At 36.3% G+C, this 25,574-nt stretch overlaps 1 protein-coding gene across 1 annotated transcript in view; it reads right to left on the bottom strand.

Annotated features, from left to right (window-relative positions):
* Positions 1-25,574, bottom strand: part of LOC105273852 (kinesin-like protein CG14535) — a gene marked incomplete at its 5' end in the record, with an annotated part of 151,135 nt that overhangs the window by 47,238 nt on the left and 78,323 nt on the right. Inside the window, 1 exon segment of the mRNA XM_011316529.1 lies at positions 14,574-14,760. Coding sequence (XP_011314831.1) covers positions 14,574-14,760 — 187 coding nt within the window.

The following is a 25,574-nucleotide window of genomic DNA, read 5'->3' as shown; positions in this document are numbered from 1 at the left end:
TGGGCAAACATTCGATTAATTTTGAAGCACGAGTGGTATTTGGCGGATTATTTTTCCACTTCGATTTCCAGGTAGATTTCCACAATCAGGTAGAACTGAAAACTCTGAAAGACTATTTTGTCAATTCCAATTAAATGATTTGAGGAAAATTTTATAAACAATTAAACAGATGAATTTTTCTGAGAAATCTTTTTAGCGTTGAAAAATTTTTTAAAAATTCACGAATTAAAACTGTTTGATTGCCGTGAATACTGCGCTCTGAGCCTCTGAGTACCTAAAATTCGTATTTGTAAAATAAACCGGACTCAAATTCCCCATATCCCCAGTACGACCCCAAAACCCGGTAATTATTCGGCGGAAAAATTCAAGATTAACGATAAAATTGAAATTGTTCGATAGATATTTTCCAATCAACGTCGAAAAATTTCAAAGCTTGTCTGCACTGAATATTTCCCCAAAATGTAATGATGGAGCGAGGCATTGGAAAAATGCAGGAGGAATTCCTCCGGTGAACTAATAAAATTCGATGGGTCGGCGGGCGAGAAATAGCAAAAGAATGTTAGCAAAATGTGTAGTAAAAAATGAAGAAAGATTGACAGATATCGGGTCTGAGCTGATATATACCTGACCTACTCGGCAATTCCATCAACCCTGAGAGTCGAGCGGTTTCCACCCCCTGAGAATAAGCACGTCCATCAAACGTCTTGTTAGGAGGGATCGGCTGCTATTCTTTATCAACTCGGCTTTTCTCCTCCATTATCACTGGCCCACGAAAATGATTAGTCCCTCAAAGCATTCTGTTAACTTTAAAAAAGCTGAATCCATTAGGTTCTACAATAATTCCAAAAATCACATCAAAGCAGAGAGTGATCAAGTGGAGTTTACGCTCATACATGAGTGATGTCAGAGTAGACGGGAAGCTTGAGCCAATATGGAAAGGACTCACTAGCGTATTATGAGATTCGTCCGTTGAATTTTTAATGGCCATGGGCTTAATTGTACTTTGAATTCAACCGAGTGGAATGGAAACCTGTGGGGACCCGGTGTTACGCTGTCTCTGATATTTCGGTGCGGGGGCCGTTGCACTCTTCGCCACGAGACAGACTGTGAGAAATACAATATAATAGTCAAAACAAAATGGAATATGAAATTCCCTCATCTCACTTCTCTCTGATTAACTCGCTTGAAAACTCCTCGCTCCATCCAAACACTCACTATTCAAAATTTATCGAAATTCCACTCACAGAGTCATCAGAGTTTCCAATTGTATGATCAAATAATAATTAACCAATTATGCAATAATTATGAATAAATGATTATTATCTATATTTTTTTTTAATACAATGATAAAATAGAAGGAACCAGTGTTTTGTTATTCTCAAGATGAATTGGAAATTCAACAACCAATTTTTATTGAAATTCAAGGCAAGTTCACAGAATTAAAAATTCAAATGATATTGTGATTGGAAATTCAAGAAATTTTAACAGTTTTAGCGTCGGGGTTGTTAATACTCTGTTGGGAATTTATTCAAATTTCAGTCACAAAGTAATTTGAATTTCCAATTATATGAATTCGAATTTAATTATAGAATTGAGTAAGTTTTTGATTATTCTCGAAAATTCAAGAAAATTTAGTTTTTTCATGTTAAACGATAATCCGCTTTGTCGTTATTAAAAATTTCAATTATAATTTTTCGACAATGTTTATTGTTTAAAACTGTATTCCTGTCACATTCAACGAAAAATTCATGAAAATTTCTTGAATTTTTTATTTGATCTTTTCAAATTAGCTATCGACTTCATAATTGCTTGATTAATTTACTATTCCAAAAATCAAATTATTATCAATTGCTAATCAACTGGAATTTCTGAAGACACTCGTGAATATTCCACAGTGAAGTTCCAAAAATATTTTATACGTTCATTTATTTAAATTTAAATTAAAAATTAGTGATGAATTTCATTTTCTCATTGAATATAAATACAATAAATCTAAAAAATTGAATTGAATTCAACTTATTAATTAACAAAAAAATCCAAGAATATTTTAAAGCTCGTTTTTTTAATTGATCCGCGGAAAATTTAGGACTCTCAATATCAAAATTCCTTGCCACTCTCGCGAAACAACAATGAGAAAAATGTCCACGAAGTGCCTTTCAACGAAGAATTTTCAACAGTGGAATGTTTAATACTTTATCGCGGCTAAAACCGTTTTCCTCCACCCCAGGGTGAGCCCGTCTCGTTTTCCCGATTGGAGGGGGTGAAAACTTAAACCCCAAAAAGTTTAGGGTCTTGAGAGTCCCCAGCCACAGCAAAGGGAAGCTTAAACAATACCCGGAGAGTATTCCTCCCACCTGAGAGTGTCTGCAAATCCCCTCCGAATTCCGATCAATTTCCGGTTTGAAAAAGAAAAAAAAAAGTAGAATCATAGGAGGATGCCGGTAAAAAGTTGGCGGAGGTGTTTTTTGAAAGGTAGTATGAAACTTTTAAAAGGTGTTTTCGACTGCTTAATCTCTAACCCCTCAGGCAACCGCCACTCAACTCTTGTCCCCAGAGATTTCCAGCGTTAAACGAAGCCACAGAATCCCCCGTCGTTTCAGATAACCCACCGCCCCAGTTGATCCGTTGGGTTTTAATATTTCAATGCATAATTAACCCGTAATATTCGCGAGTATCTCGTTAATTTAGTATTTTTCAAGAAAATATATCAAAACGGCCACTGTAATTCCACTCTCAATTATTTCAATGGGGATCTTGGGAAAGCATCGTTTCAATTTTCCACACTGTCCATGTCAACCTGAAAATTAACAATTATCAAAACTTCGTTACAAATCTAACTGATTCGTTGATGACGCATTCTACAGAAATTTCACGCCACTTTGTTTTTGGTAAAAATTTCGACTTTCTTTATTGAAATTTCAAGGGTAATTTTCCAACAGTGTATCTTTAGGTAATTTGTGTAACACATTTTTTCCAGGGCGATGAAACTTTGTAAGACATTGAATAAGAATAAAACGTAAAAATTCGATTTTTTCACGTCAATTCCCTCATGGGATTCATTAAAAATTTTTAAAAGACCTACAAAATTATAAAATATTGGCAATAGTTTCTTAATATTAGAGTATATCAAAAGAGTATATCAAATTATTATCAATTGCCAATTACTTGAAATCTCATGGATTTTGTCTCCAAAATTATGAATTTTCAAAAGGAAAATATAATAACCTACCGCCTAGATTATGCCCGTGGGGTTTTAATACTTCAGCGGATAATTAACCTGTAATATTCACGAGGATCTCGTTAATCCACTATTTTTAAAGAAAATATATCAAAACAGCGAGTGCAATTTCACTCTTGATTATTCCGATGAGGATCTTGGGAAAAGCCGGAAATAATGGAGCGGTGGATGAGTCAGTTGTAAAGCCATTTACAATTGTTGGATGAAAAAACATCTGGGGAAAAATAGAGCCCTATGTACACGAGTAAATTACTCAAGGAGTCCTGCAAAGACACAATAATGGCCGCTAGTTTAACGCCCCAAAGTAAATGAGCACCGGCGAATGGATACATATGCACGAGTCGTTTACCTCGCACCGCTCACTAGTTTTTACGCTGTACTTTTTTTATTACTTTTTTCTTTTTTACCATGTCTCTAATTTTTATTCTTCATCCGCAGTTAGAGAGCATACACGACTCTCCTTCGCTCTAATGACGCCCATTTTAGGTTTTATCTCTGTAATTAATAGGACTCGTCCATTATCGCTGGTCTCATAATTTTTTCCAGCGTTGGGAGGCTCCACTGATTTTTTATTTCTTAATTTTTTATGGTGACCACCGCGTGTGGTTGCGAAATAATCAGCGGTAATACCCCAAAACCTCGGAAGTAATCGGATGTTTACTCATTTTTTTACGAAAATATCCCCCGATTGCTGCCGCGCAGGCAAACATGTGGAAAATATCTCATTAGTTCGATTAATTTTCTTATTACGATTCTGGTCCAATCTACAAATAATTAGCTTATTTCGATAAACACAATCTATCAACTTCTGTGCCCAAATTTCTGACAGATATGTAGAAAAATACACGGAGAGAGAAATCTAGAAACCATTATTCGCAAAATCAAAAATTAAAATTTACGAAATTGTGCGTAAAAATTCTTGAAAAATAAGAAAAATGAAAAAAAAAATGCTAATAAAAAAATGAATTGATTTGTACATTGATGATTGATTTGTTCAGATATTTCAAATACCGATTTTCAACAATTGTCTGATGAATTGATTAAAATTATAAGACACCGTGGATATCCTATCTCCAAATCAATTTTCCCAGAATATTTACTATCACTGTCCTGTTTCCCTAGTATTGATGTCACTCGTGTTATTTTCACAAGTAATATTATTGTCACGTGTTTTCTTGACGTGCTATCAGAGGGTATCGATTTTTTCACTTGAATCTAGTCGAAAAATTGAGTAGAAGTGCCTTTTTGGGCAGAATGTCAACTAGTGGATAAACACATTAGTCTCTCTCTCTCTATCCTTTAATCTCACTAATCCTGATAAGCGGGAGAAAAGGTTTTTTTTTTATCTTGCTCTTTTCTACAACTGGGCCCTTCTGTATTCCACTCGTCGATATATCTTGAAATCGGTTGGCTCGGCCATTAATTTCATTTTATCGCTACGCGGGATTCGAACCGGACGGTTGGGTAATGCGTTTTAAATGTAAAACAGGCGAAGGCCTAGGGCATACGACGTTGGAGAGGAGGAGGACGCGATAAAATTTGATTCAAAACTTTTCTTCTCGATTTTCCTCCTCGCTCCTTTTATTTTCCGGAACAATCGCCCATTCCACGGGCTTTCTCCCGCGCCTTTTTCTCGTGTACATCAATGTCGATTAATGCATTCGTACTTTTAGCGCACGGATGATTTATTCAATTGAAATAGGGTGGTGAGGGGGTAAGGGGTTGAGGGGGTGGCCACATTGTTGCTGATTCCAAAATACACAGTACAAATGGACGATTGACCGGCGCATGGCGAGAGGTCAGCCGGTACTCGATTAATTATGCAACAGATCTCAGTCGTGCTGCACCCCATACGGGTTATATACTAACCAATTAACTGGCCAATGCATAAGGCAAAGTATTTACCATTTTTCATTGCGCCATTTCTCTTCGTTTATTGCCAAAGAAAAAAATCAATAAAAACGACGATTTTGTTTTTCAGAGCAATCTGTATTTTTATTAAATTTTTTTTCCTATTTCATTTTAATTTTCGACTCGACCTGCGGAATTAAGTGATTAATTATGAAGGGAATTAGGAGAATTACGGATTTTTTACATGTGGTTAGTAATTTGGATGAAATTCTCGAGAATTCGCGTAAATTGGGCATTAGTAATTTTTTATAAAAGGACAATTTTTTACTGAATTAATGAACATTTAGTTTCACTTACTCCCGTTCTAGGTTAATGGGAATATGAATATTCAGAGCCAATTCACTTTTGATTTTCCGATTTCCATGAAATTTCACGGAATTATTTCATGAATCCCGAAGATTTCCGGTCTCCACAACAATTTAATAAAATATTCGATTTCCTTCCGAGAGCGCGAAAATCGAATTTTCGTAAACCAAAAATAAATCTATCGAAGACCGACCACTTCTAATGCAGTCTATAAACTTATTGGATAAAATTGCATTAGCTAAATTACGAACAGGTGCTGTGCACGAAAGTTCACAAAGAGAGAGAGAGAGAGAGAGAGGGAGAAATTAGTTATTCACGAATGCAAACAAATTCATAGTTCAATTTCCGCGAAATTGAAATTGAGCTTTCATTTTTTAAGATAATTTATCAACTTCTTTTATCAATTATCAATTATTAATTTATCAATTTCTTCACTCTACTTACACTCAGAAGAAAAATTCTTTTGCCAAGAATATTTACTAACCACAAAACATATATTTGGCAAAAGACATTTTTTTTTTCAGTGTATTGGAAACGCCATATCAATTCCTGTATCCAGCTTATACTAAATTATTCAACAAGAAGGACTTATCCCCCCCCAAAAAAACAATAGAGCAATAATATTATTGATGTATGCAGAGGTAAAGATTCGAACAATATTAGGAGTGTAGTGAGGGGTCAGAATCCTGTGGGATAATCTCGCAGTTGTTTTGAATTTTAAAAAACATTTCCCTGCGTTTTCTCCAAACTTTTCGAAAAAATCCCAAAACTGCAGCAAAAAAAAGCGTAATTAAGAAGGTAATTTGCCAGATAAATATAAAAAACTTCAATTCTGGTTAATCCTTAAATGAAGTAGATATATATTTTGTTTCATGGAGAATTTTTATAAACGAGAAATAAATATATAAAGACTGGTCACTTGCGGTGCAGTCTTTATAAATTTATTGGATAGAGTTAGATTAACCAAGTTATCAACAGTTATTGTGCAACTAAAGTTAAGAGAGGGAGAGAGGGGGAATAAATTGGTAGCGGAGGTCTAAATACTGAAATACAGTTCTCGATGGGAGTGAGGGGTTTGCCCCAGTGGTACTCCTGTAAACCCTCACTGTTTTAGCCCCTTTGGCCCGACTCCACATTGGATCTGGCACGTTGTAGCCCCGGGGGTCACCCGACGAATTGCGAAACGCTACGCCGGACGTTGTGTATATGCGAGGGGTTAGAGGCAACACTGTTATTGCATTAACTCATCATTGTCATTTTTATCACGTGCCCACTTGAATCAACAGAGTCCCACACACCCCTTCACTACTTTCCCACCCATTTTCTCTCCTCTCTCCGTACACCTATGCAACTCCACTCTATTCCTACCTTCCCACACCCCAACGTTTTTGGCGTTTGCCAAAAACCCACGACTCCCCTTTCATTTTCATCCGACTCTTCAGCTTTAGTACTTCAGGATCATTGCCAATTGCTTGTCCCTGTTCTTTTCACTTTTTTGTAACGTCCGGAGCGGATTTTCATTGATTGAAAATCAGCAAGTCCCTTATAAATAAAGATAAATTTAATTCACTAATTTTTACTGCGTATTACAGAAAAATTGTGGAAGTGCAGCGTAAAAATTCAGGTTACCTCCATAATTTTTTATGGAACGATCCTTCACCTCACATTCATGGAACTCTCATGTAATTTTTCTTGAATTTTCTTCTCCGTGAAAAAAAAAACTCAATTGCGTAATTAACACGAAAGCTAATTTATTCTATTTTTAATTGACATAATTTTTTGACTTTCAGAAAACGAAATCATTAATTGAAATGACAATTCGGAGATTCGTTATTTGATTTGAGAGGAAACAGTTCATGAAATTTTAATTTGCGTGAATAATATAAAACTTTGTTGTTCCATTTTTAGTTATGAGGTGAGATGATGGTTTTTTAAATTTCCCAAGTTGAATTCATTTGATAAAATTCAATAAAGTTATGCATCGGAAAACAGTTCTGAAATATGAAATGAGAATTTATTATTTTTCAACGTCCGGGAGAATATAAAATAGTCAGTGTATAGTGGATTGACGGAGACCCTGGAAGCGATAGACTACCCTCAATATTTTATCACTCCTCAGAGAGACACTAGTTCCATGTTTCCGAGTTTCCTGTTGCACAGTCCAGTAATAAAGTTCAAGTCTCGCCTCGAAAGGACACGTAGGGTGCCACTGGCTGGAACATAACGTGTGAATTTCAAAGGGAATGCGAAAATGCTCCAGAATCCCCTCGGGCAAATGTGAATCGAAAAAATGAGACGTGTGGTATGTTTTCCGTGTAATTACTGACATTACGAGTGCTATTTATGTCCGGGAAATTGAAGCATTCAGGCTGAATTCGCCTGAGGCACCCAGAACTCGCGGCCAGATAGAATTTGTTGTACAAATTAATTGGCATGATGAAACACGGAAATTGGAATTTCAATCGATGTCATTATTATTCGTTGGTAGTTTCGAGCAATTGTTGCAATATTCATAATAAGTGGGGGGTTTAATTTGAATAGGGGGAAATCTTTCGGATAAATATCTGGAGACGCAGGACATCTGCAAATGGCTGAAACTACAGCGAATGAATACGTTTGGATACCTTTCAGTTTGTGTATCCAATGAGAATACCTAGTGCAAACGAGCCTCTGGGGGAAGCGTGAGTCCGTTACTGATGCTCGAGCAATACAAGTACAAACACCGTTCAATTTCCCAGAGACACCCCCCAAACTTCTCCCTTTAATTTTTCACCATTTAACTCCATTTATTTCTATTTAATTATTAACTCTGTTTGCCACACTGATAGCACAATTATTTCTACCAAACAAATTTACTTTCCACTTTAAACTTTCTCGTTAGCTAAATAAATAAAATATTAAATTCACCGTTTCCGGTTTAAAAATGGGAATTAATCCGAATATTTTATAATCAGTTGATTGAAAATTCGAATAATTCATTCATTTCCTCCTCTATTAAAAAAAGCAGCGGAATGTTTTTCGTTACCTACCTATTTAACCTAGTTTTCATTTAGACTTTGAATTGTATCGGAATATAAAAAATTTAATTAGTTATTCATCTATATGTATTTTTGTTTTCTGATAAATATGTATAAGTAAATATTGAATATAAAATATAATTATGAACTGTATATATTACGATATTATATGTATATTTTTTGATTATTTAATACTTTAAGCTTTTGTACGCGTAGAAAAAAAATGAAAGTAATTATAATAAGAAATAATAATAATCAATAACTTGTCAGTGACAGAAAGCGTCTAAATAATTGGTTAAACGTTATAAATGTTGATTTTTTCCAGAGATGAATGAATATTGTGAAGATAAATGGTGAAGGGCGGATGGAATAGTTGGAGATAAACACCGGATGTTTAGACATTGAGTTGATATTGGCGATATTCGGAGCGTGGAATTTACGAGGTTTAATAAATGTCCCTGCCGGTTGGTCAGGCAAGGGTACAAATCGCCTGGAACCGCAGACACAATGCTTAGTAATGGTGACCGACGGTTCGTGCTACTGCAGGTTTCGAGGGATAGAAACAGGGAGGGAACTCCTAGTGGTCCGCGGATAGCATTCGTTATGTTCCTTGGCCCAGACTATTCAGCACGAATCGACTCCCTCTTTGCCCGGTACAAACGAACAAACGAGCTTAATTAATCGCCTCTACCATCCGCTGCTCCTCATCCACAGGTATATGTACAGCTTTTTCACTAAAAAATCCCTTAAAAACCACCAAAAGGAAATAGAGGATTCTGCCAACGCAGCTATTTCCCGAACAACAGAAAATAAAATTCACTAAAATTAATACGAAAACATGTTCATCAATTTTCATACTTATATCGAGATAAAACTACATGATCATCATTTACTTTGAGATTTAATCTTTAATGTTGAATATTAAATATTGGATAACGAATATTAATATTCAATGACAATATTCGCAGGGTGGAGCAATTTGTAGTTACTTTAACTGCCGTTAAAAATGCAACCAGTATATATATATATATATATATTCCATATACTTTTGTGTATATTAAATTCTAATTATCCGTAATTCGTTCAGTGGATTACCGGACTTAATTATGTCTGGTTGAAATTCGTCTAGAAATTGTCCCCTAGAGTATCATCTTTAAAAAAAAATGTCTTTTTCAACACTAATTACGTATTATATGAACACAGCATGAATTTGACATAACGTAAATTAACACCGTAATAAAATTTGTAATTTTTTTAATGACAGGACCGTGTGTGGGATCACAGTCACCAATGATAGCCTAAAATTACTCGTAGGATCTAATACGATTATTAAATTAAAATCTCCTTAGAATATATTTTCGAGTGATAATTTATTCCGGAGTAAATTATTCTTAGAGAAGTCCTCTCGGGTTAAATTGATTTCGTGGAAATGTCTGGTGGGAAAAATAACTCCGGCCACCTTTCAGTAGAAATTAGTGAATTGAGAGAAGTATTATAAAAATCAGAATTTCCCTCTTGATTTCAGCAGTTGACAATTATAATTGTCACCGATTTATTCATGAATTGTTTTTGCTGTTATTGATGCTTTTTGCTGATATTGATGCTGTGGGCATGAGAATTTGGAAAATGTCGATAATACTTTGAAGTTAGTACGGGAGATTCCATTAGAACACTCGTGAATAGCCTATTTGAGGAAACTTTACAAGAGAGAATGGGTAGCAATTGAAAGCGGTATCAAAAGTCTGGATGCCTTACGCTGTATTGTTCTAGGGTATAAGCGTAGTTTAACTACAAATCTCTAGTGTTTGGGGGCCTTTGAGTGCCAGAGGAGTTAACAGTAACTCAGGAGAACCCTCAGCGATGCATCCAAGACTCTAAAATATACAAGACTAACATAAACCACGAGTGTCGTGTGAATTTCCGGGTAATACCACGAAAATTGGAGATACTAATGAATTAATGAGGTCATTCCAGAGAATCCAGTTGTTTATTCATGGAAGGAGAAAAATTTCTCGGAAAAATCAGGAGCTACTGAAACTTCTGGTTCTAGCAACATCTCGGACTGTATCAGTAGAATTTCTCATTATTTATCGTCAACTTTAGGAAATTTTTGTTTTCTTTAAAATGAGTTTGTTTTTCAAAAAAAAAATACTACATGTCAGTGGGAAATATTTAAAGAAATTTTTAAGAAATTTTCACGGATTTCCATTTTCCAGTAATTTTCGGGGAATATTCAGTGATTGCAAACTGATATCATTTTTCCCATTATTTTTGTTTATATTTTGAATTCATTTGGTCGCCAAAGAATCTCTGTTAAAAACTTTTTCGGGAATAGAAATTCAGAGTGTTAATGTTTATAGATTTACAAACCATTTTAATCTCGGTTGAATTTATTATTGTTTGGGGTGTATTCCTAATTTTTGTATGAATTATTATTTTTATTGAATTAATATAGTTGTTCCATTTACTGTTTACTCAAAATTACTCATTATTTTAAGAGTAATATAAATTGTTAATGTTGCTTAATTATGTGGATAATCGAGCTGACATTAATAACTTCCACGGATTATATCAGGACGTTAAAACTTTTTATTACAAAATTCCCTTAAAATTTCGACAAACATTCGAGACTTTAACGAACAATAGTTAACAGTGTAATAACATTTCCGGACAGGAGACGATAATTTAATTGTGTGAATGAGTAAATAGTCGTAAATTATTTACTGAGCATTCAATAGTTTTGTTTCTTGAAACTTCATATTCCCGGAATACCGTAAAACTCAATTGCATCATGGCAACTTGTATCCTCATATCCCCTTGCAAATGAGTTTATTTAGTGCACGACATTCGCCCGACGCTCGTATATAAACTTGTTAAAAACAAACTTTCATAAATAAAACAAAGTGCAACTAGTGAGTTTTTTTCTCCTAGTTTTTTCTTCTCGGTGCGGCCCTTTTTATGTCGTTAGGTGCTAATAAATTCATAAAGCAGTCTGTATGTGGAGTTTAACAGCGAGCGGTGTCTGACGTAAATAGTATTCAACTACTTTGGGAATGAGAAGTGGAGTAATGCCCTGTGCAATGCTCGGTGTCTATATATCGATCTGGTAAATATCTCCGATAGGATTGTCCCGGGGGACTTGGTGTGTCCACAACCGCATCGGATCTCCAATGCCCTCAGGGACTGCCTCCTTCACCTCATTGTCCAACTATTGAGCCTCCTAATTTATCGCAATTTATAGAATGGGGGGTATTGTATGGGGGAATTCACTTTAAGGTCATCTATGATGTTTGATTATTTTCCCGGTCCTGAGAGGGAATCACTGGGGCTCATTAAGGATTCTGAGGTCGGTGAGGGTCTCTGTGGAGTTTAGGGTGTGGCTTCCCTTTTACCACCAACTCCGGGGGCGCAGTCCGACATTTCAATAAGTATTGGCACTAGTTCCCCTCTGCTTCAATAAATTTATATCTTTTCTGTCGTATCATCACTGTTAAACAGTTCTTGAAATTTCAATCACACGATCTTTTGAATTTTCAGATATATGAGTTCGAATTCATTTTGAATTATAATTGATTTTTCGGTGAGAAGCTTGAATTTTCATTTCTATCGTGAAAATTCCACATGAGATGCCATTTAATTTTCAATAAATTAAAAACTCAGGGAAATTATTGCTGCACTTTTTAACAATTTCATGGTTTAAAAATTGAGAATTAGTAATATCCAAGAAATTAACTGATTTGTCAATAAAGCATTCTACAAAAATTTCGGTTCACTGTTTTACTTGAAATTTCAAGTGTAATTATCCAACAGTATTCTTGAAACTTCACGTAAACAAATCCTGGAATTTATGAAATATGTTTGATTTATTTTTTTGACACTGTATATTGATGATTTTATTTACCATAAATTTGTAAGGAATTTTCAATCGAAAAATTGCATGATTCCTACAAAATGAAATTTACACGCAATTGTTTCTAAAATCCCATTTTTTCAATCCTATTTTTCTTATTAATGAATTTGAAATGAATTGAAATAACAAATTAATTTATCCAAATTACCCTGCAGTAATGGTCTTTAAATTTCCATGAGTTTGACAGCAGGAATCAATAATGCATACAAAATCGTCGAAGATAAGTTGAAAAATCATCCAGACAGTGAAATAAAATCTTCTCTACACAGAGATTTGGGTATCAACTCGAAGGAATGGAATGCAATTCTAAAAAGTTTGCCCGAAGTAACAGTGAAAGTTACCTCAGGATTTGTTACCCCCAGATTTATCAGTGTGTACATGTTCGGAGGCTGGGTACGAGACTTAACCCACTGGGAGAAGTTCATTCCATTTTATTTGTTTCTATCGAACACGAGAGAAAGTTGAGAGTGCCTCCTATCCAGGATGGGAACCACGACCAGTCGTGGTTACGGTTCATTTTGCCGTACCCCATTCCCTCTTCGATAGTCTCAGTTTTACCGTTTTGTTTCCTCCCACCCGTCTCTTCTCCACATATTCGTCTTTTCCGGAGGTAAAAAAAATCCCATGAAAAGAGGGGGGGAGAGGAAAAAAAAAAGCCCCGAAAAATAGCCAATACACGCCCGCTCGAGACCATAAAAATCACGCTCTCCGGTTCGAGGATATTGGCTCTGCCTCTGGAGTACGTGTACTCGGGGCAGACCATTCTTTCGGGGTATTTTTCTCCTCTCGATTCCCTTTCATTTCCCCCCCCGGATTGGGGCCACAGGTTATTGGATAAAGATGATACGGAATTGAGGATATGAAACTCGTATGAATTAACCCAACCGCCTCGACTACGAGGGAGTACAATTTACCCGGGCTCTTTATTCCCCCAAATTAACAAAAATTCTCGTCTCATTTAGGGGGTGATACATTCTTACCCTCAGACAGTCACGTAACTGTCTGCACTTTCATTTCGCCGGATGGCATGCAGAACAAAATGATAACGATAACGACGACGTGAGTAATAGTCAGTGTAACTGCTAACTGCAATTTTTTTCATCGTTTTTTCATCACGAATTGTCGATTTCATTCACTTTTCCCGGTACTTAAATTTTTACCCCATGGGTAATATCAGTTTTTCAACAATTGGTTAATTGGGGTGTGGAGGTAGAGTGTCAAGTAATTACATGGTTAAAAATTTATGGAAATATCAAGCACAAAGTCTATCTTAATTTTCAATTATATGAGTTTGATCTGAATTTCCAATAAAAATATAAACATCACTAAATTTTTCATTAATCTTGAAAATTCAACGTAATACACAAGTTCATTTTGAATCCATTGAAATTTCATAGGAATTATTGAAAAATTACCAAAATATTTAAGAAATTAACTGATTCGTCAATACAGAATTGTTCATTCATATTGTTTTTGTTAACAATATCACGTTTTTTTTTGCATAAGGTGTGAATAATAATAAAAATTTCCGAATAATCCTCTGAAAAGCCTCAAGCCATCCCCTTTAAAATCGTAAGTTAAGGCTAATATTTTTCAGCGTATCAGAGCGAAATATCCAAACGAAAAAAAAAAAATCCCGCGGGATCGAACGAGCTCCAATAAAAACTTGATATTGTCCTCGTATTTGACACCATGAATAGTAAATTGCACTCAACCCTTGAGCGAAATGAATACCCTGAAATATCTCAGGTGTTGAATCATGAGACTTGGCGGAGTTTACGAAACGCGGATACGAAACAGTCATTTGCATTTCAAATTACCAATGGGAGTTTGTGTGTTACTCGGCATGTGTACCTGGACAAAGTCTCTCAAAGTTGACAGCAGGTTAATGCGTGTGGAGGTGGAACAATTCCCGACTCATCACCCGACCACATATATAGGTTATTACATATATTATCACATATATAGGTTAGGATGGTAGCACACGTCGCGTGTCGAGAAACCACCCCCTCGGAAAATGTCATTAATGACGTTATAAAGTTGTGATCGACTCCAGGGGGTTACGCTAAATGCCAACGTTCAGGGGTGATGCCTCCCCAAGGAGTATTATCGAATTTTCGCAACAGGATTTATCCCCTCATTTTCCATAAATTTCAATTCATCGCAAACCGAATAATTTTCATGTACTCACCTTGCCAACTCCTGTCATCTCCTTCACACCAATTCTCCGAAGAAATGCTGGTGGTGCAGGTGGTGGAGACTTGAGGAGAAGAGCTCCATAGCCATTTGGAAAAACCGGCTCCTCAGAGCCGACATTTTCATCCCCCGAACGTCGTCGACGGTGAGGACTTGAGGACAGATTCCATTTCTGTGCAGCTCTGCAACATGAATCATATTTTTAGTGCTAGTTAAAGCGACTGGTTCAAGGGAAGAATGAAATTTCAACTCAACCCATTAATCTATTTGACTCAAATTCAATTTGACTTGAATCAAGTCAAACTAGATCAAATTCAAGTTGAAACATCGACTCGCATTTACTAAACAAAATCAACTTGATTCACATCAATTTGAAGAATCAAGGTGAATTGAATTGACTGAAATTGAGTCGATATATGGACATGAGAAATCAAGTGGAATCCGCTATTAACAGAAAAAAATCTGGGATTCGAAGTTTAACAAGATTTTTTCAAATAATAATTAAACCAATAGAGAACTTTCGAGCACTTTGTCGGTGAATCAACATTAACCCCTTCATTTCCACTGGGAATTTTCCCCCATACTTTTTCCGCTGACAAAAAAATAAGAGACAATCCAAAGTAACTGAGAATGAATTCGGTCGGGCCGTATGAAGGTGGCCGGAGGGTGACTGGGTGACATACTCCGGTGGCACGAGGAATAGAGCAATGTTGGGGATGAGGTGGACCTGGTAATCAGCGCAGGTAATGTCCCGGAACCCGTGTGTTCCCAGGGCTTCGTGTTTAAAGGGAGAAATGCCGAGGGGGAAAGGGAAGGTTCGCCTCCAACTCCGGGCCAACCCACGGGCCTCGTTAACCCACGCGCTGTGAAATTGGAAATACCGTCGTGCGACTCGTCGCGTTGCGGTGAATGTGAGAGCATCCATTTCAGCTCATCCTCATACAGGAGGAAAAAAAATGAGAGTAGTTCAGTGAGGAAGATGTGTTGTGAAGGTTAATGGTTTTGAAAATACAACGAGTTTACTTTGATTCGGGGATTTTATGGCTTTGATTATCTCCTATTTTTTTTTCACCTGACAACACTTTTCCACTTCTTTCATACCTATAATCCAAAACTAGACAGTTACGGCATTATACTCCTTAAAATTCAAATATAAAAAAAAAATTGTGGTTTAAATAATCACCTTAAGGTCAGAACACATTAATAAAAACAAAATTTTACATTGAATTCCGGTAATTACAACCCACGTTGTGACAATTGTTGCCCTTTTCAGGGTCGTTAATTTAATCTATTAATTAATATTTACATAGAACAATGAAATGAATTAAAAATTGGATAGAACACATTCGGTTCATTTGTAGCAAAAATGATATTTTGCAATGTTTGCTAAACATAAAAGAAATTGATCAATGGGGATAAGTTTCGCTGAGTGAAAAGGGAATTTCAATCGTCCGGTTTAAATAATTGTCAGAGGTTGTTTCGGGGTCATGAGCGACAATTTCGTTACAATTCCGGTCTTTCCGGATTGTCAACCTCCAAGGACACTATTACGAAATCGTAGAGGGGGTGACCCACTCACGCTCCGTTAATTCTTGTTTCAACCTAGAAGTCGGTGTATCGTCCACCCCCTGGTGATATCACCCGCGAAACTATTCGAGACTTGTATTACTCCTTCGTGAATGATTTTAATTCACCTCATATTCGGGCCCATCATGAACCCCACGGGGGGGTAGGTGGGTGGTTGGGGGGGGGGCGTGTCGCCTGGGATAAAGAAAAGCGAAACAGCGAATGAAATTGCACGGAAGTGGAGGCGCGTGAGGCATCCATCACTATAGGAACGTCGGTGAAACTCGTGGAATTCCCCCGGGGCCTCGGCTCGTCTTTACGCCAGTGAACGAGAGAAGAAAAAAAGAAGATTTTCCAAGGAAATGAAAATAAAAAGAGGATGAAGAAAAGCCCGCTCTAACTCAAAATCCATAGCTTGAATTATTGAGACGCTGCAGGATCTCGAGTCGGTTACCTTGGTACCGAGATAACACGCATTTACTCATACAGAGACAACTCAACTCTTTTGAGGAGATAAAAATAGGGGATAAGTGGAGACGGAGTGACGGGGAAGGGAACTCCTCTTGAATAAAAAGTTTTCGAATAATTACGCAATTTGTTTGGTTGGCAGGACTTTTTCGAGGCTTAGCAGATCGTTTTGCGAATTTTGATAGTGAAAGGGAGATAATAAACACGAGGGGGGGCACAGGTGCGTGTCGTGCACACGCAATCTTTATGTCAATCAGGGCTAACAGATGCGCACAAAATCGTGTGTGTCTTCTTGGCCTTAGCAACCCCTCTAGTTACGTGAGGGATATTCCAGGGCTTCCGAGTTGAGGGAACAATAGCCCCACATCTTGCTCAGCTATTTTTCCGGCGGACGTGTGTCAATGATATCAACTTTATTTTTCCGACGAGTAAACACCGAAATTTATGGTGAAAAAAGTTTTTGTACCGGTCTTATCTTTCATTAACTGCATAATAGAGACTGGTAAAGAACGATAAACGAGACCGAATGATGGAAAATTTCAAAATTATAATGGAGTTCTGAATTCGAATTAACCGCCTCAGACAACTGCACCAATGACAAATAAGCGTGACAGAGTGTAGAAATATCGATAGTCTCAATGTTCCTAGTCTAAAAAAGACAAACATCAAGACTATCAATATCTCGAAAGTCTGTCACGCTTATTCCTCATTGGTTCAGTCGTCTGAGGCGTCTAATTTTAATTTGGAACTCATTTAAGTTAACAATTTTTAATGACGATTTTTATAATTACAGCGTGGTGTAGCGCGCGTTTGTTCTCGTTGTCTCTTTATAATAGAAGAATAGGATAGGATGATTCAGCGCACACTTGGAAAATTTACATTTCAATTTTCAAAATTGAAATCTAATGCAGAGTTGCATTATCGAAAATTCGGTAGCATTAAAATAACAGAAATAACCCTTGCGTAAATAACACAAACGAAAAAAACGAAAAAAACGTACAAAAAAATAGTCAATAAAATAACTATCCAAAAAAATGTACGAAATACGCAAAACACAAGCCTAAATAGCAGAAGTGACAATAACACTGGGAAAAAAAAGACAATGATGGAATATTTTGAAGATTTTGAGGGTGTACACATTTTCATATAATCTGAATCAATCATCAATGGATTGCATGAAAATAATATTTGAAATATATTCAATTGCATTCATTTTCTTTCTTTCAAAAGTTTCTTTCGACTAAGTTTTTTTAGTTTGAGTTTTTTTGTGTTTTTCTGCTTTCGTTTCATTTTCGTTTTAGTTTGATTTTTGTGTGTCTATTTTTACTACTGATGTTATTTCTGCTAATGCTATTATTGCAATTGATTTTTTCGCGTGTCTGTTTCGTGCTTTTTTTTAAGTGTAGCCGAAAGTTTAGATGACGTTTCGACAGAAATATCTAAGAATGTCAAATGATTTCTTATTTCGTTTAAAACAATTGAAATTGTTATGTTTTACGGTGGCATGAATATTCAGAGGAAAAATAGCGAGTGTTGATGAATAGGCCTTTGAAAAACGAGCGACAAATTGAACACACACTCGGTAAGAAATAACCAGGAGGTCTCAGCTGTTGAGGTGGCTTGGGCTCTGATTGAATTGCTCTCTCGGCTCTTCTATTTTGCGACCAATACGAATGTTCGGGTCTGGGATGTTTCGTATTAATGCGGAGAGAAAAGAAAGGGAGGAGAGGAAAAAAAGGCGTCGAAGAGTGGATGGGGTGATGTATTGGGCACTCGGTACGATGAAAAACTTGCGCATTTATCGGTATGACACGGCAACACAACAAAGATCGAGAGAGACCGAGTGCAGAGGGGCCAATTCACCAGCACTAACCGTGAAATATGGTTATGCGCCTTTGTACAAGATACAGTACCGATCCTAGGTGACGAGTGATCGGCTTTATTTCGGCAATTTACGAGGGTTATATTTTTATTTTCACTTCAAATCAATCTCAAAACACTAAAAAATTTGAAAGGCGACCTGAATCAAGTCGATAAATCGGTATCAATCAAATGGCATTCAAATCGGAAATGAATCGAACATTTTGAAAAACAGGTAGAGCTTGTGAGCATATGACATGTCCTTGAGTGATTTTTTCAATCTTTCATCGCTATCAATAAATTGATGGTATGCTTACGAACGGCTAGAGAAAATTCTCAAATCTTTGTACATCTCTCATTCCTTGAAAAGTCACACTTTCAACTTCAAATTTTGCATTCACGGTGTGTCGAATTGGAAAATTTGTTGAAAATTTCTTATGATGAAATATGTGACTCGGAAATGTCCTTTATTGCTATATTGTGTTGAAGAAAAAGTAAATTTTAACGATCTCGAATACTCAGTTTGGAGGAGTGTCTATATTTTAATTGATAGACCCTATCTTATAGGGCTTATTAATTAGAATATTTGGAGATGTAAAAAATTGAAATCGGTTGAATAGTTCTCGAGATATTTCAGAAAGTCCATTTTAAGCAAAGTTGAATATTTCATGAATTAATTATCCAATTTAGCCGTTCTTCAATCCTAAATATTTTTCATTGGCAGGGGGAAAATTTGTGATGGATTTTCAGATAATGCGGCAATTTTTCGAGACTCTAATAAGCTAACAACATTTTGTTAAAAAAGCAGAAGAACTTAATTATCTCATGAACTAATAATCCCAGTCAGTCCTTCTTCAATACCAAATATTTCATTGCCAAGCGAAAACTTCATGCCAAATTTCAAGTTGATGAATTAATTATTCTTAGCAGCGTTACCCGCCTAACGATTTTTTTTTCATAAGCAGAGAAATTGGATTATTTGGAAAACTCAGGATAGATGGTTATAAATATTTTGAAAAAATGTCGGTCGGTTGAGTGTTGGTCGAGATATTCCCGAAAAAGTGTAAACAAATAACAAACAACTTTTTTTCAGAAACTACTTGACCGATGCACATCAACAAGAGTTAATCTTTTTAAAATGAATTTTTTCGTTCGTTCATTAATTTTTTGAAAAGGTGACCACTGGCATGGTACCCAAACTTCGTACGCTTACCTTTCAGACCATTTTTCATAATTTCCGATCAAAATAACAAAAAGAAAAATCGACCGATTACAAAATTGTCATTCGAAAGAAAAAAGGGGAAAATTGATTGAAGAAACAATTTAGGAAATATCATTTAACTGACAAATTTGTGAATCCGAAAATATTCGAAACTCAATCCCCAATAATAAATCCCCTCCAGCAGATATTTAAACAAAATTTTCAAAGTACAAGGTGGATTTTCAACAACACGAAAACTTTAATTGGAAATGGAATTTTCAGCGTTGAGATTTCAGGAACGACTCGCGCGTCGTTCTGCATCTTCCCCAGTCATGTAATCTCAAACTTGAGAGAAATTTTCTGATTTCAGAGGGTCCCACACCCCTGGAATGTACCGAGTATCAGGAAAATAACTGTCGAGATCGTTTCGAATACTCTAGCGGGAAAACTTCTTAAAACTCTTTGATACTTTATCACGGGAGCATTTTCCGGGAGAAGCACAACAAACCCCCGAGTTTGATCTGGCGCTCGCTAATTACCATGAAGAACTAGTGAAAAAAGACAGTTTTAAATAAAATTTGAGTTCGAAATTAAATTCATTAGGAGCAACTGGGGGGAATATTTAATTTCACAAAGGAATTTTCACGAGAGGAGGTTAATTTGCTAGACAACAGGCGTTTTGTCACAAGTATCGTGTATCCTTGCTCGGTTACCATCTCCTATTTCTATGGGTTTCGCATCACTCGTTAATGAACAACATCCTGTTCTAAAAAATTCCCGTTATACCAACAAACAATTCGATTGGCGAAAGATATCAAAGCGAAATGTCACTCTAGCACGCGGTAAAACTGCTATTGCCTCTCTAAACTTGACGTTTTATTTTATTCCAACAGTTTATCCCTATACTGAGGTAATATTGTCAGCTCACTTGACAAAAGTGACGCGGAAAAACGAGTACTATACCGCAATACAGTTTCCTCGTCGTAAAATGCTACGTTTTTACTGGTTTTACGTTTCTCACCGATTGCTTCCGACGTACGTTCACGGGGATTGACACTAGTCCAAAGCCAGATAGACAGAGTCGTAACAGACGAAGCGAATTATTGAATTTGAAAGTGCATTAGTAAGTTTCAGGTACACTTTAACTTCCCATCGTGCGCATGCAAAAAAAAAACAAAAAAATTTGTTTTCAGAATTTTCTTCAACTCAATTTTAATTTTCAGTCAAATACCCCAAGACCATCAAAGTTGTCGAATATTTTGTTAATGTCTTGTTGTTTAGTGCAAAAGTTATCCCCATCCCTCCAGGAATACCTGATGAATTTTGAAGGTCGAGGGGTATTCGGAGGACAATTTCCTTAATTCGGATTTCGACTGATTAGGATGCGGTGTTCGGAGCTGCAGGGTACATTTTATCGTTGTAAAGTGAAAAGTATGTATCAAATTTGGAAAAAATAATTGACAGGCTACAGCGCGATTTCCAAATTGAAATGTGTCATGTCACCCTGAATACTGCAATCTTATTGGTCGAAACCAGAATTGAGGAAATTGTCGGTAGTAATACCACTCTAGGTCTTAAAAATTTATCGGGTATTTTTCAATACTTTCGTCACCTAGAAACCATTGCGTGAAATTTTGTAGATTGAGAATACCGAGTGTAAAGTATTAGGAGTTATTTTAGGAAATTTTACACAAGCCTTTCTAGACAGGAAAAATTGTGAAAAGTACTCGTCTAATTTGAAACCACGAGTTATATTTGAGAGAAACGCAAAACTCTGGACGACTAATTTATTAATTGAAATTAAATAATTTCAGAAATATTTTATGAACAATGAAAGAAATTCGTTTCAGAGGAAAGAAAAATTGTAAATCACTCTCGGAACTTTCAAATGAAATAAAAAAAAAATAAGCTTTGCTTTTTTCGATGCACGAATTTTTATCACTGAAACCATGAGGACGAATGTAATTACTGTTCCTCATTTTACCACTCGGTGTGAGCCCGGGAATCATTAAAAAATGATATTATAATAAACAACGTCGTGTATTTCACCGCTGCAACACTTATATGGTAATTTAGTGTAGATATAGCTGGCCCTAGGCACGAGGCAAATTTTTTCTCGCCCGGATAAGACTGACGTCAAATAAAATAGGACAAAGTCCCGTGATACCGCGGCGTTAGTGCCACACACTGACTTTATTACGCGGAGATAAAAGGAAGTCTGAAAGTTTTACTCCTCTTTTCAGCCTGAGTTACTTTTACGCATAATCTTGAGTTATCAAGTACACGTTTTGCCATCATCAATCTCAAGTTTTCCAATTTTATTTAGCTGGAAATTTCCCAGAATTCATCACCCGAAATTAACAATTTTATGAATATTTATCACTTTTTTCTCCAATAATTAAATCAAAATCGATCATTTCTATTGATTTTTTTATGAGACTTGAGATTTTCCTAAAAAATCTTAAAAATTCAAAAGTTCATGTTTAACAGAGAAGTTTAATCAAAAATTTGTGATTGAATGCAACTTGCAGGAGATGTTTAAAAATGCTTCCATTCGGAAGCAAAAAATAAATAATCATAAAAAAATATGAATTCAACGAATTTTCTAGTGAAAGAAGTGTAAAAAACGCTGAAAAAACTATACACGAGTATTTTCCTAATATTTTTTTGGAGCTGTCATCTTCTAAAATTTTCTTGTACTCAAACCTGATGGAAGAATTTATATTATTTTTAACAAAACTTGTTGCAAGTTCTGGCGAAAACTTCCGAGTGGCCATCGCCCGAAGGCCTTCAAGCAATTATTCACATTTTATATAGGGGAGACCTGGGCTAAATGAGAGACAGAATAAAATGGGATTGAAGTTTATTGATGTTAAAATAGAATGAATCAGGAAGTTCCATGGGAGACGAGGGAAAAAAATCGATCGTGCGAATCAATTTTTCAACATCTCATTTTTACCAGAATTTTATTACAGTTAATTGATTAAAAAATGTTAAATTCCCATATAAGGAATTTCAATCAAAGTGAGATGGCGTATTTTTCAAGAATGTTTAAAAATAAAAAAAGTAAAAAACAACAGTATAATTAAATGAAAAAATTGAATTCGCAAAAACACTTGGACATTTTTAGACTGTCTCCAACATTGTTTGGGGGAAAGAAAAAGAAATGACGGGGAATTATTTAAAAACGCTTTTCCCCGAGTGTTCCATTTTGCCCGGCACTCACCTACATACTAATTAATATGCACACGAGAAAAAACAAGTTTACGTGTTCGTTTGCACAGAATAAAGATGATAAGGCGAGGGGATACCCCCTGTTAATGAAATTATAACAGTGTGGTGGAGCGATGGTAATATTAATTACACAAACTTAAAATACTGGTAGCTGCTGAGAAGTTTTGGGAACGAGGTAATAACCCGACATAAATAGGAAACCGATAGGTCCTATTGTCACGGTGTAGACGTAAATTACGTATCCATCGGTCTGAAGTGCCGTGGGGTATGCTGTAGCATAGAAACGTGATACCCCGACTATTATCCCCGGTCTTACGGTTGTATCTCAATTTGATATCCCCACCAAAAGCCTTCACCTATTTTCCATTATCCCGGCTGGAAAAACATTTTGCCACAGCCATAGCCGAATGTTTCATTTTATTTACACATCAGCCATAAAGTTTGACTCAACAATAGTGTCTCGGAGGGCCCTAGCCGATTCCTCCACCTTCCTTACCCTCTCGTCTAACTGTCCTCTACGTGATGTGAACACCGATCGTCCGACATCCGTCGCTCGATATGTACCCGGAGGACTCGTTTTTTCCACGTCTCAAATTTTTTTTTTACTCACCCTCTCCCCGTTATATTTTCACCGGAGGAGAGCCTCTCTTCATGGGGAAAAGCACGATATGGAAATAAAATCAATACCATTGTTTCGCGGTTCACCGACAACGCTCGGCCGTATTCGATTATTTACGGTGGTCCGTCTCTGGGTTTTCGCCTTGCAGACGTTATATGCATGGGGGGGTAGATAAAAGAGGGAGATCCAGCCGAGGGAGGAATTCAAATCTTCTCAGACAGTATCCTTGATTACGAAACCAAACAATCTAGTGATATGATTCCAAGTCGGTGGAGATCGATATAGGAGGTACGACTGCAGGATGAGATCTCAGTTCTCACCAATTTACCGAAATTCCTGAGTTCCCTATTTTTACGCGAATTCTCTTGAATCATTCACGTTCAATTAGGAGAAATGATGGATTGTCATGAAATCAGGGGGAGGGTAAATTCACTGCCAGTCAATGCTCATCCGTTTATTATAGTGTGTCAAATTAGGCGCATCCATCACTCTGAAAGCTAGTAGATATGGTGAATGTGGGCTCAGACACGTCAGCAACATCACGCAGAATTGCGGAATATTCCGACAGGGGTCGGTACTTTGTGTCCGGTGAAGGGTAATGACTGGACAGGAATAATTGTTATCTTTTCTGAGTAATTGAATATTTTTTGGATATGACACTGAACGATAATTACAGCGAGCTGTAATTATAAAAATCATCATTGAAAGTCACAAAATTCAATGATTTCTGAATTTAAATTAGTTGCTTAAAACAATTAACTGTGAAACAATTAATAGAGATGACTTATGGGATATAGATGATTTGTGAGTTCGATATAAAAATTATGATTATTGAAAATCTAAAAATTGAATGGGTTTTGAATTAAAATTAGCCGTCGATTGGACCAATGTGGAATAAGTGCGACAGATTTGCGATACATCGATAGTTTGCAAGTTCGACTTGTTCGTCTTTTTTAGAATGGGAACATGTCCGATACTCACAGAAAAAAAAAAAGATTTCTAAGAAGAGAAATTTCCACTAGTTTTCTTTAGGGATAAAATTTCGGAAAAAGAGGATTAATTGAAAAATCTTGATTCAATTAATTGACTCGCTCTAGCGAATGGAACTAGGAAGGATCTTTCTTGATTATTTCTGAAATTGAGGCTGTCAATTTGGCCAAAGAGATGGAGATATAAATTCGTCAGAAAATGACGAGTAATCGGTGAAAATTAGTCTCCGGGCAGCGACTCAAAAGAATTCAACAGTTTGCCTTGGAGTGAAGATAGTAAATTTCAAACAATTAAAATATCACACGCTCATCCAGTGGCACTATCCTCGTAACTTGGAAAGTGCAATTTATATCCATGGCGACGAAACCTCTGGTTATACAGAGGGCAAATTAAAATCCCAACACTGATGCGTGCAAAAAGGCCTCGGCGAGACCCCGTAATTCATTTTTCAAAGGGATTAAAATAGTACACGATGCCACAATTTTGATGTCTTTGCATAACTCTTTTCACGGACTCAAAATAAAAGACGAAAAGAAATAACGAAAAAAAAGTTTTTTTTGAATGTGATATTAATTTGCCACTGGCGAAAAAAAAATTGCAAAAACATGGAGTGGGACTTTTACACGGCTTTTGACGTTTTCTTTTTCACTCAGTTTACTCCAAGTTGCATGAATATTATGACATGGAAGTTGTGGGCAAAGATAATGCTGAATAGGAGATGGTATTTAAAAAAAGGAAGGGTATGTGGGTAGAGCAGAATTTCTCTCGGGGTCATGTCAGGAGCATCCCCGGGGAGGCTTGTGGTACGGGTAAGGATATAGTCGCAGGAAAAATATTGAAATTAAGGGGAGCCTTTTAGTTTTTTTTTTTCGTTATCTGAGGGTTTTTGGTCGCTCCAAGCGCTCCAGACTATTCTGATAATCTTTTTCTGTGTATACTGCAAGAATTTTTGCTGAATTTCCGAGGATCCATTGATAAACTGTAAATAAATATTACGTTAAAAATCAATTGATTTAATACAATTCCGGGACTTTAATTTTGGCGGTATTTTTCAAATG

This window comes from Fopius arisanus, unplaced genomic scaffold (genome assembly GCF_000806365.1).
Source record: "Fopius arisanus strain USDA-PBARC FA_bdor unplaced genomic scaffold, ASM80636v1 scaffold00007, whole genome shotgun sequence".
Lineage (NCBI taxonomy): Eukaryota > Metazoa > Arthropoda > Insecta > Hymenoptera > Braconidae > Fopius > Fopius arisanus.
The sequence above is the reverse complement of the archived record's forward strand: the minus strand, read 5'-3'. Positions and strand labels throughout refer to the sequence as shown.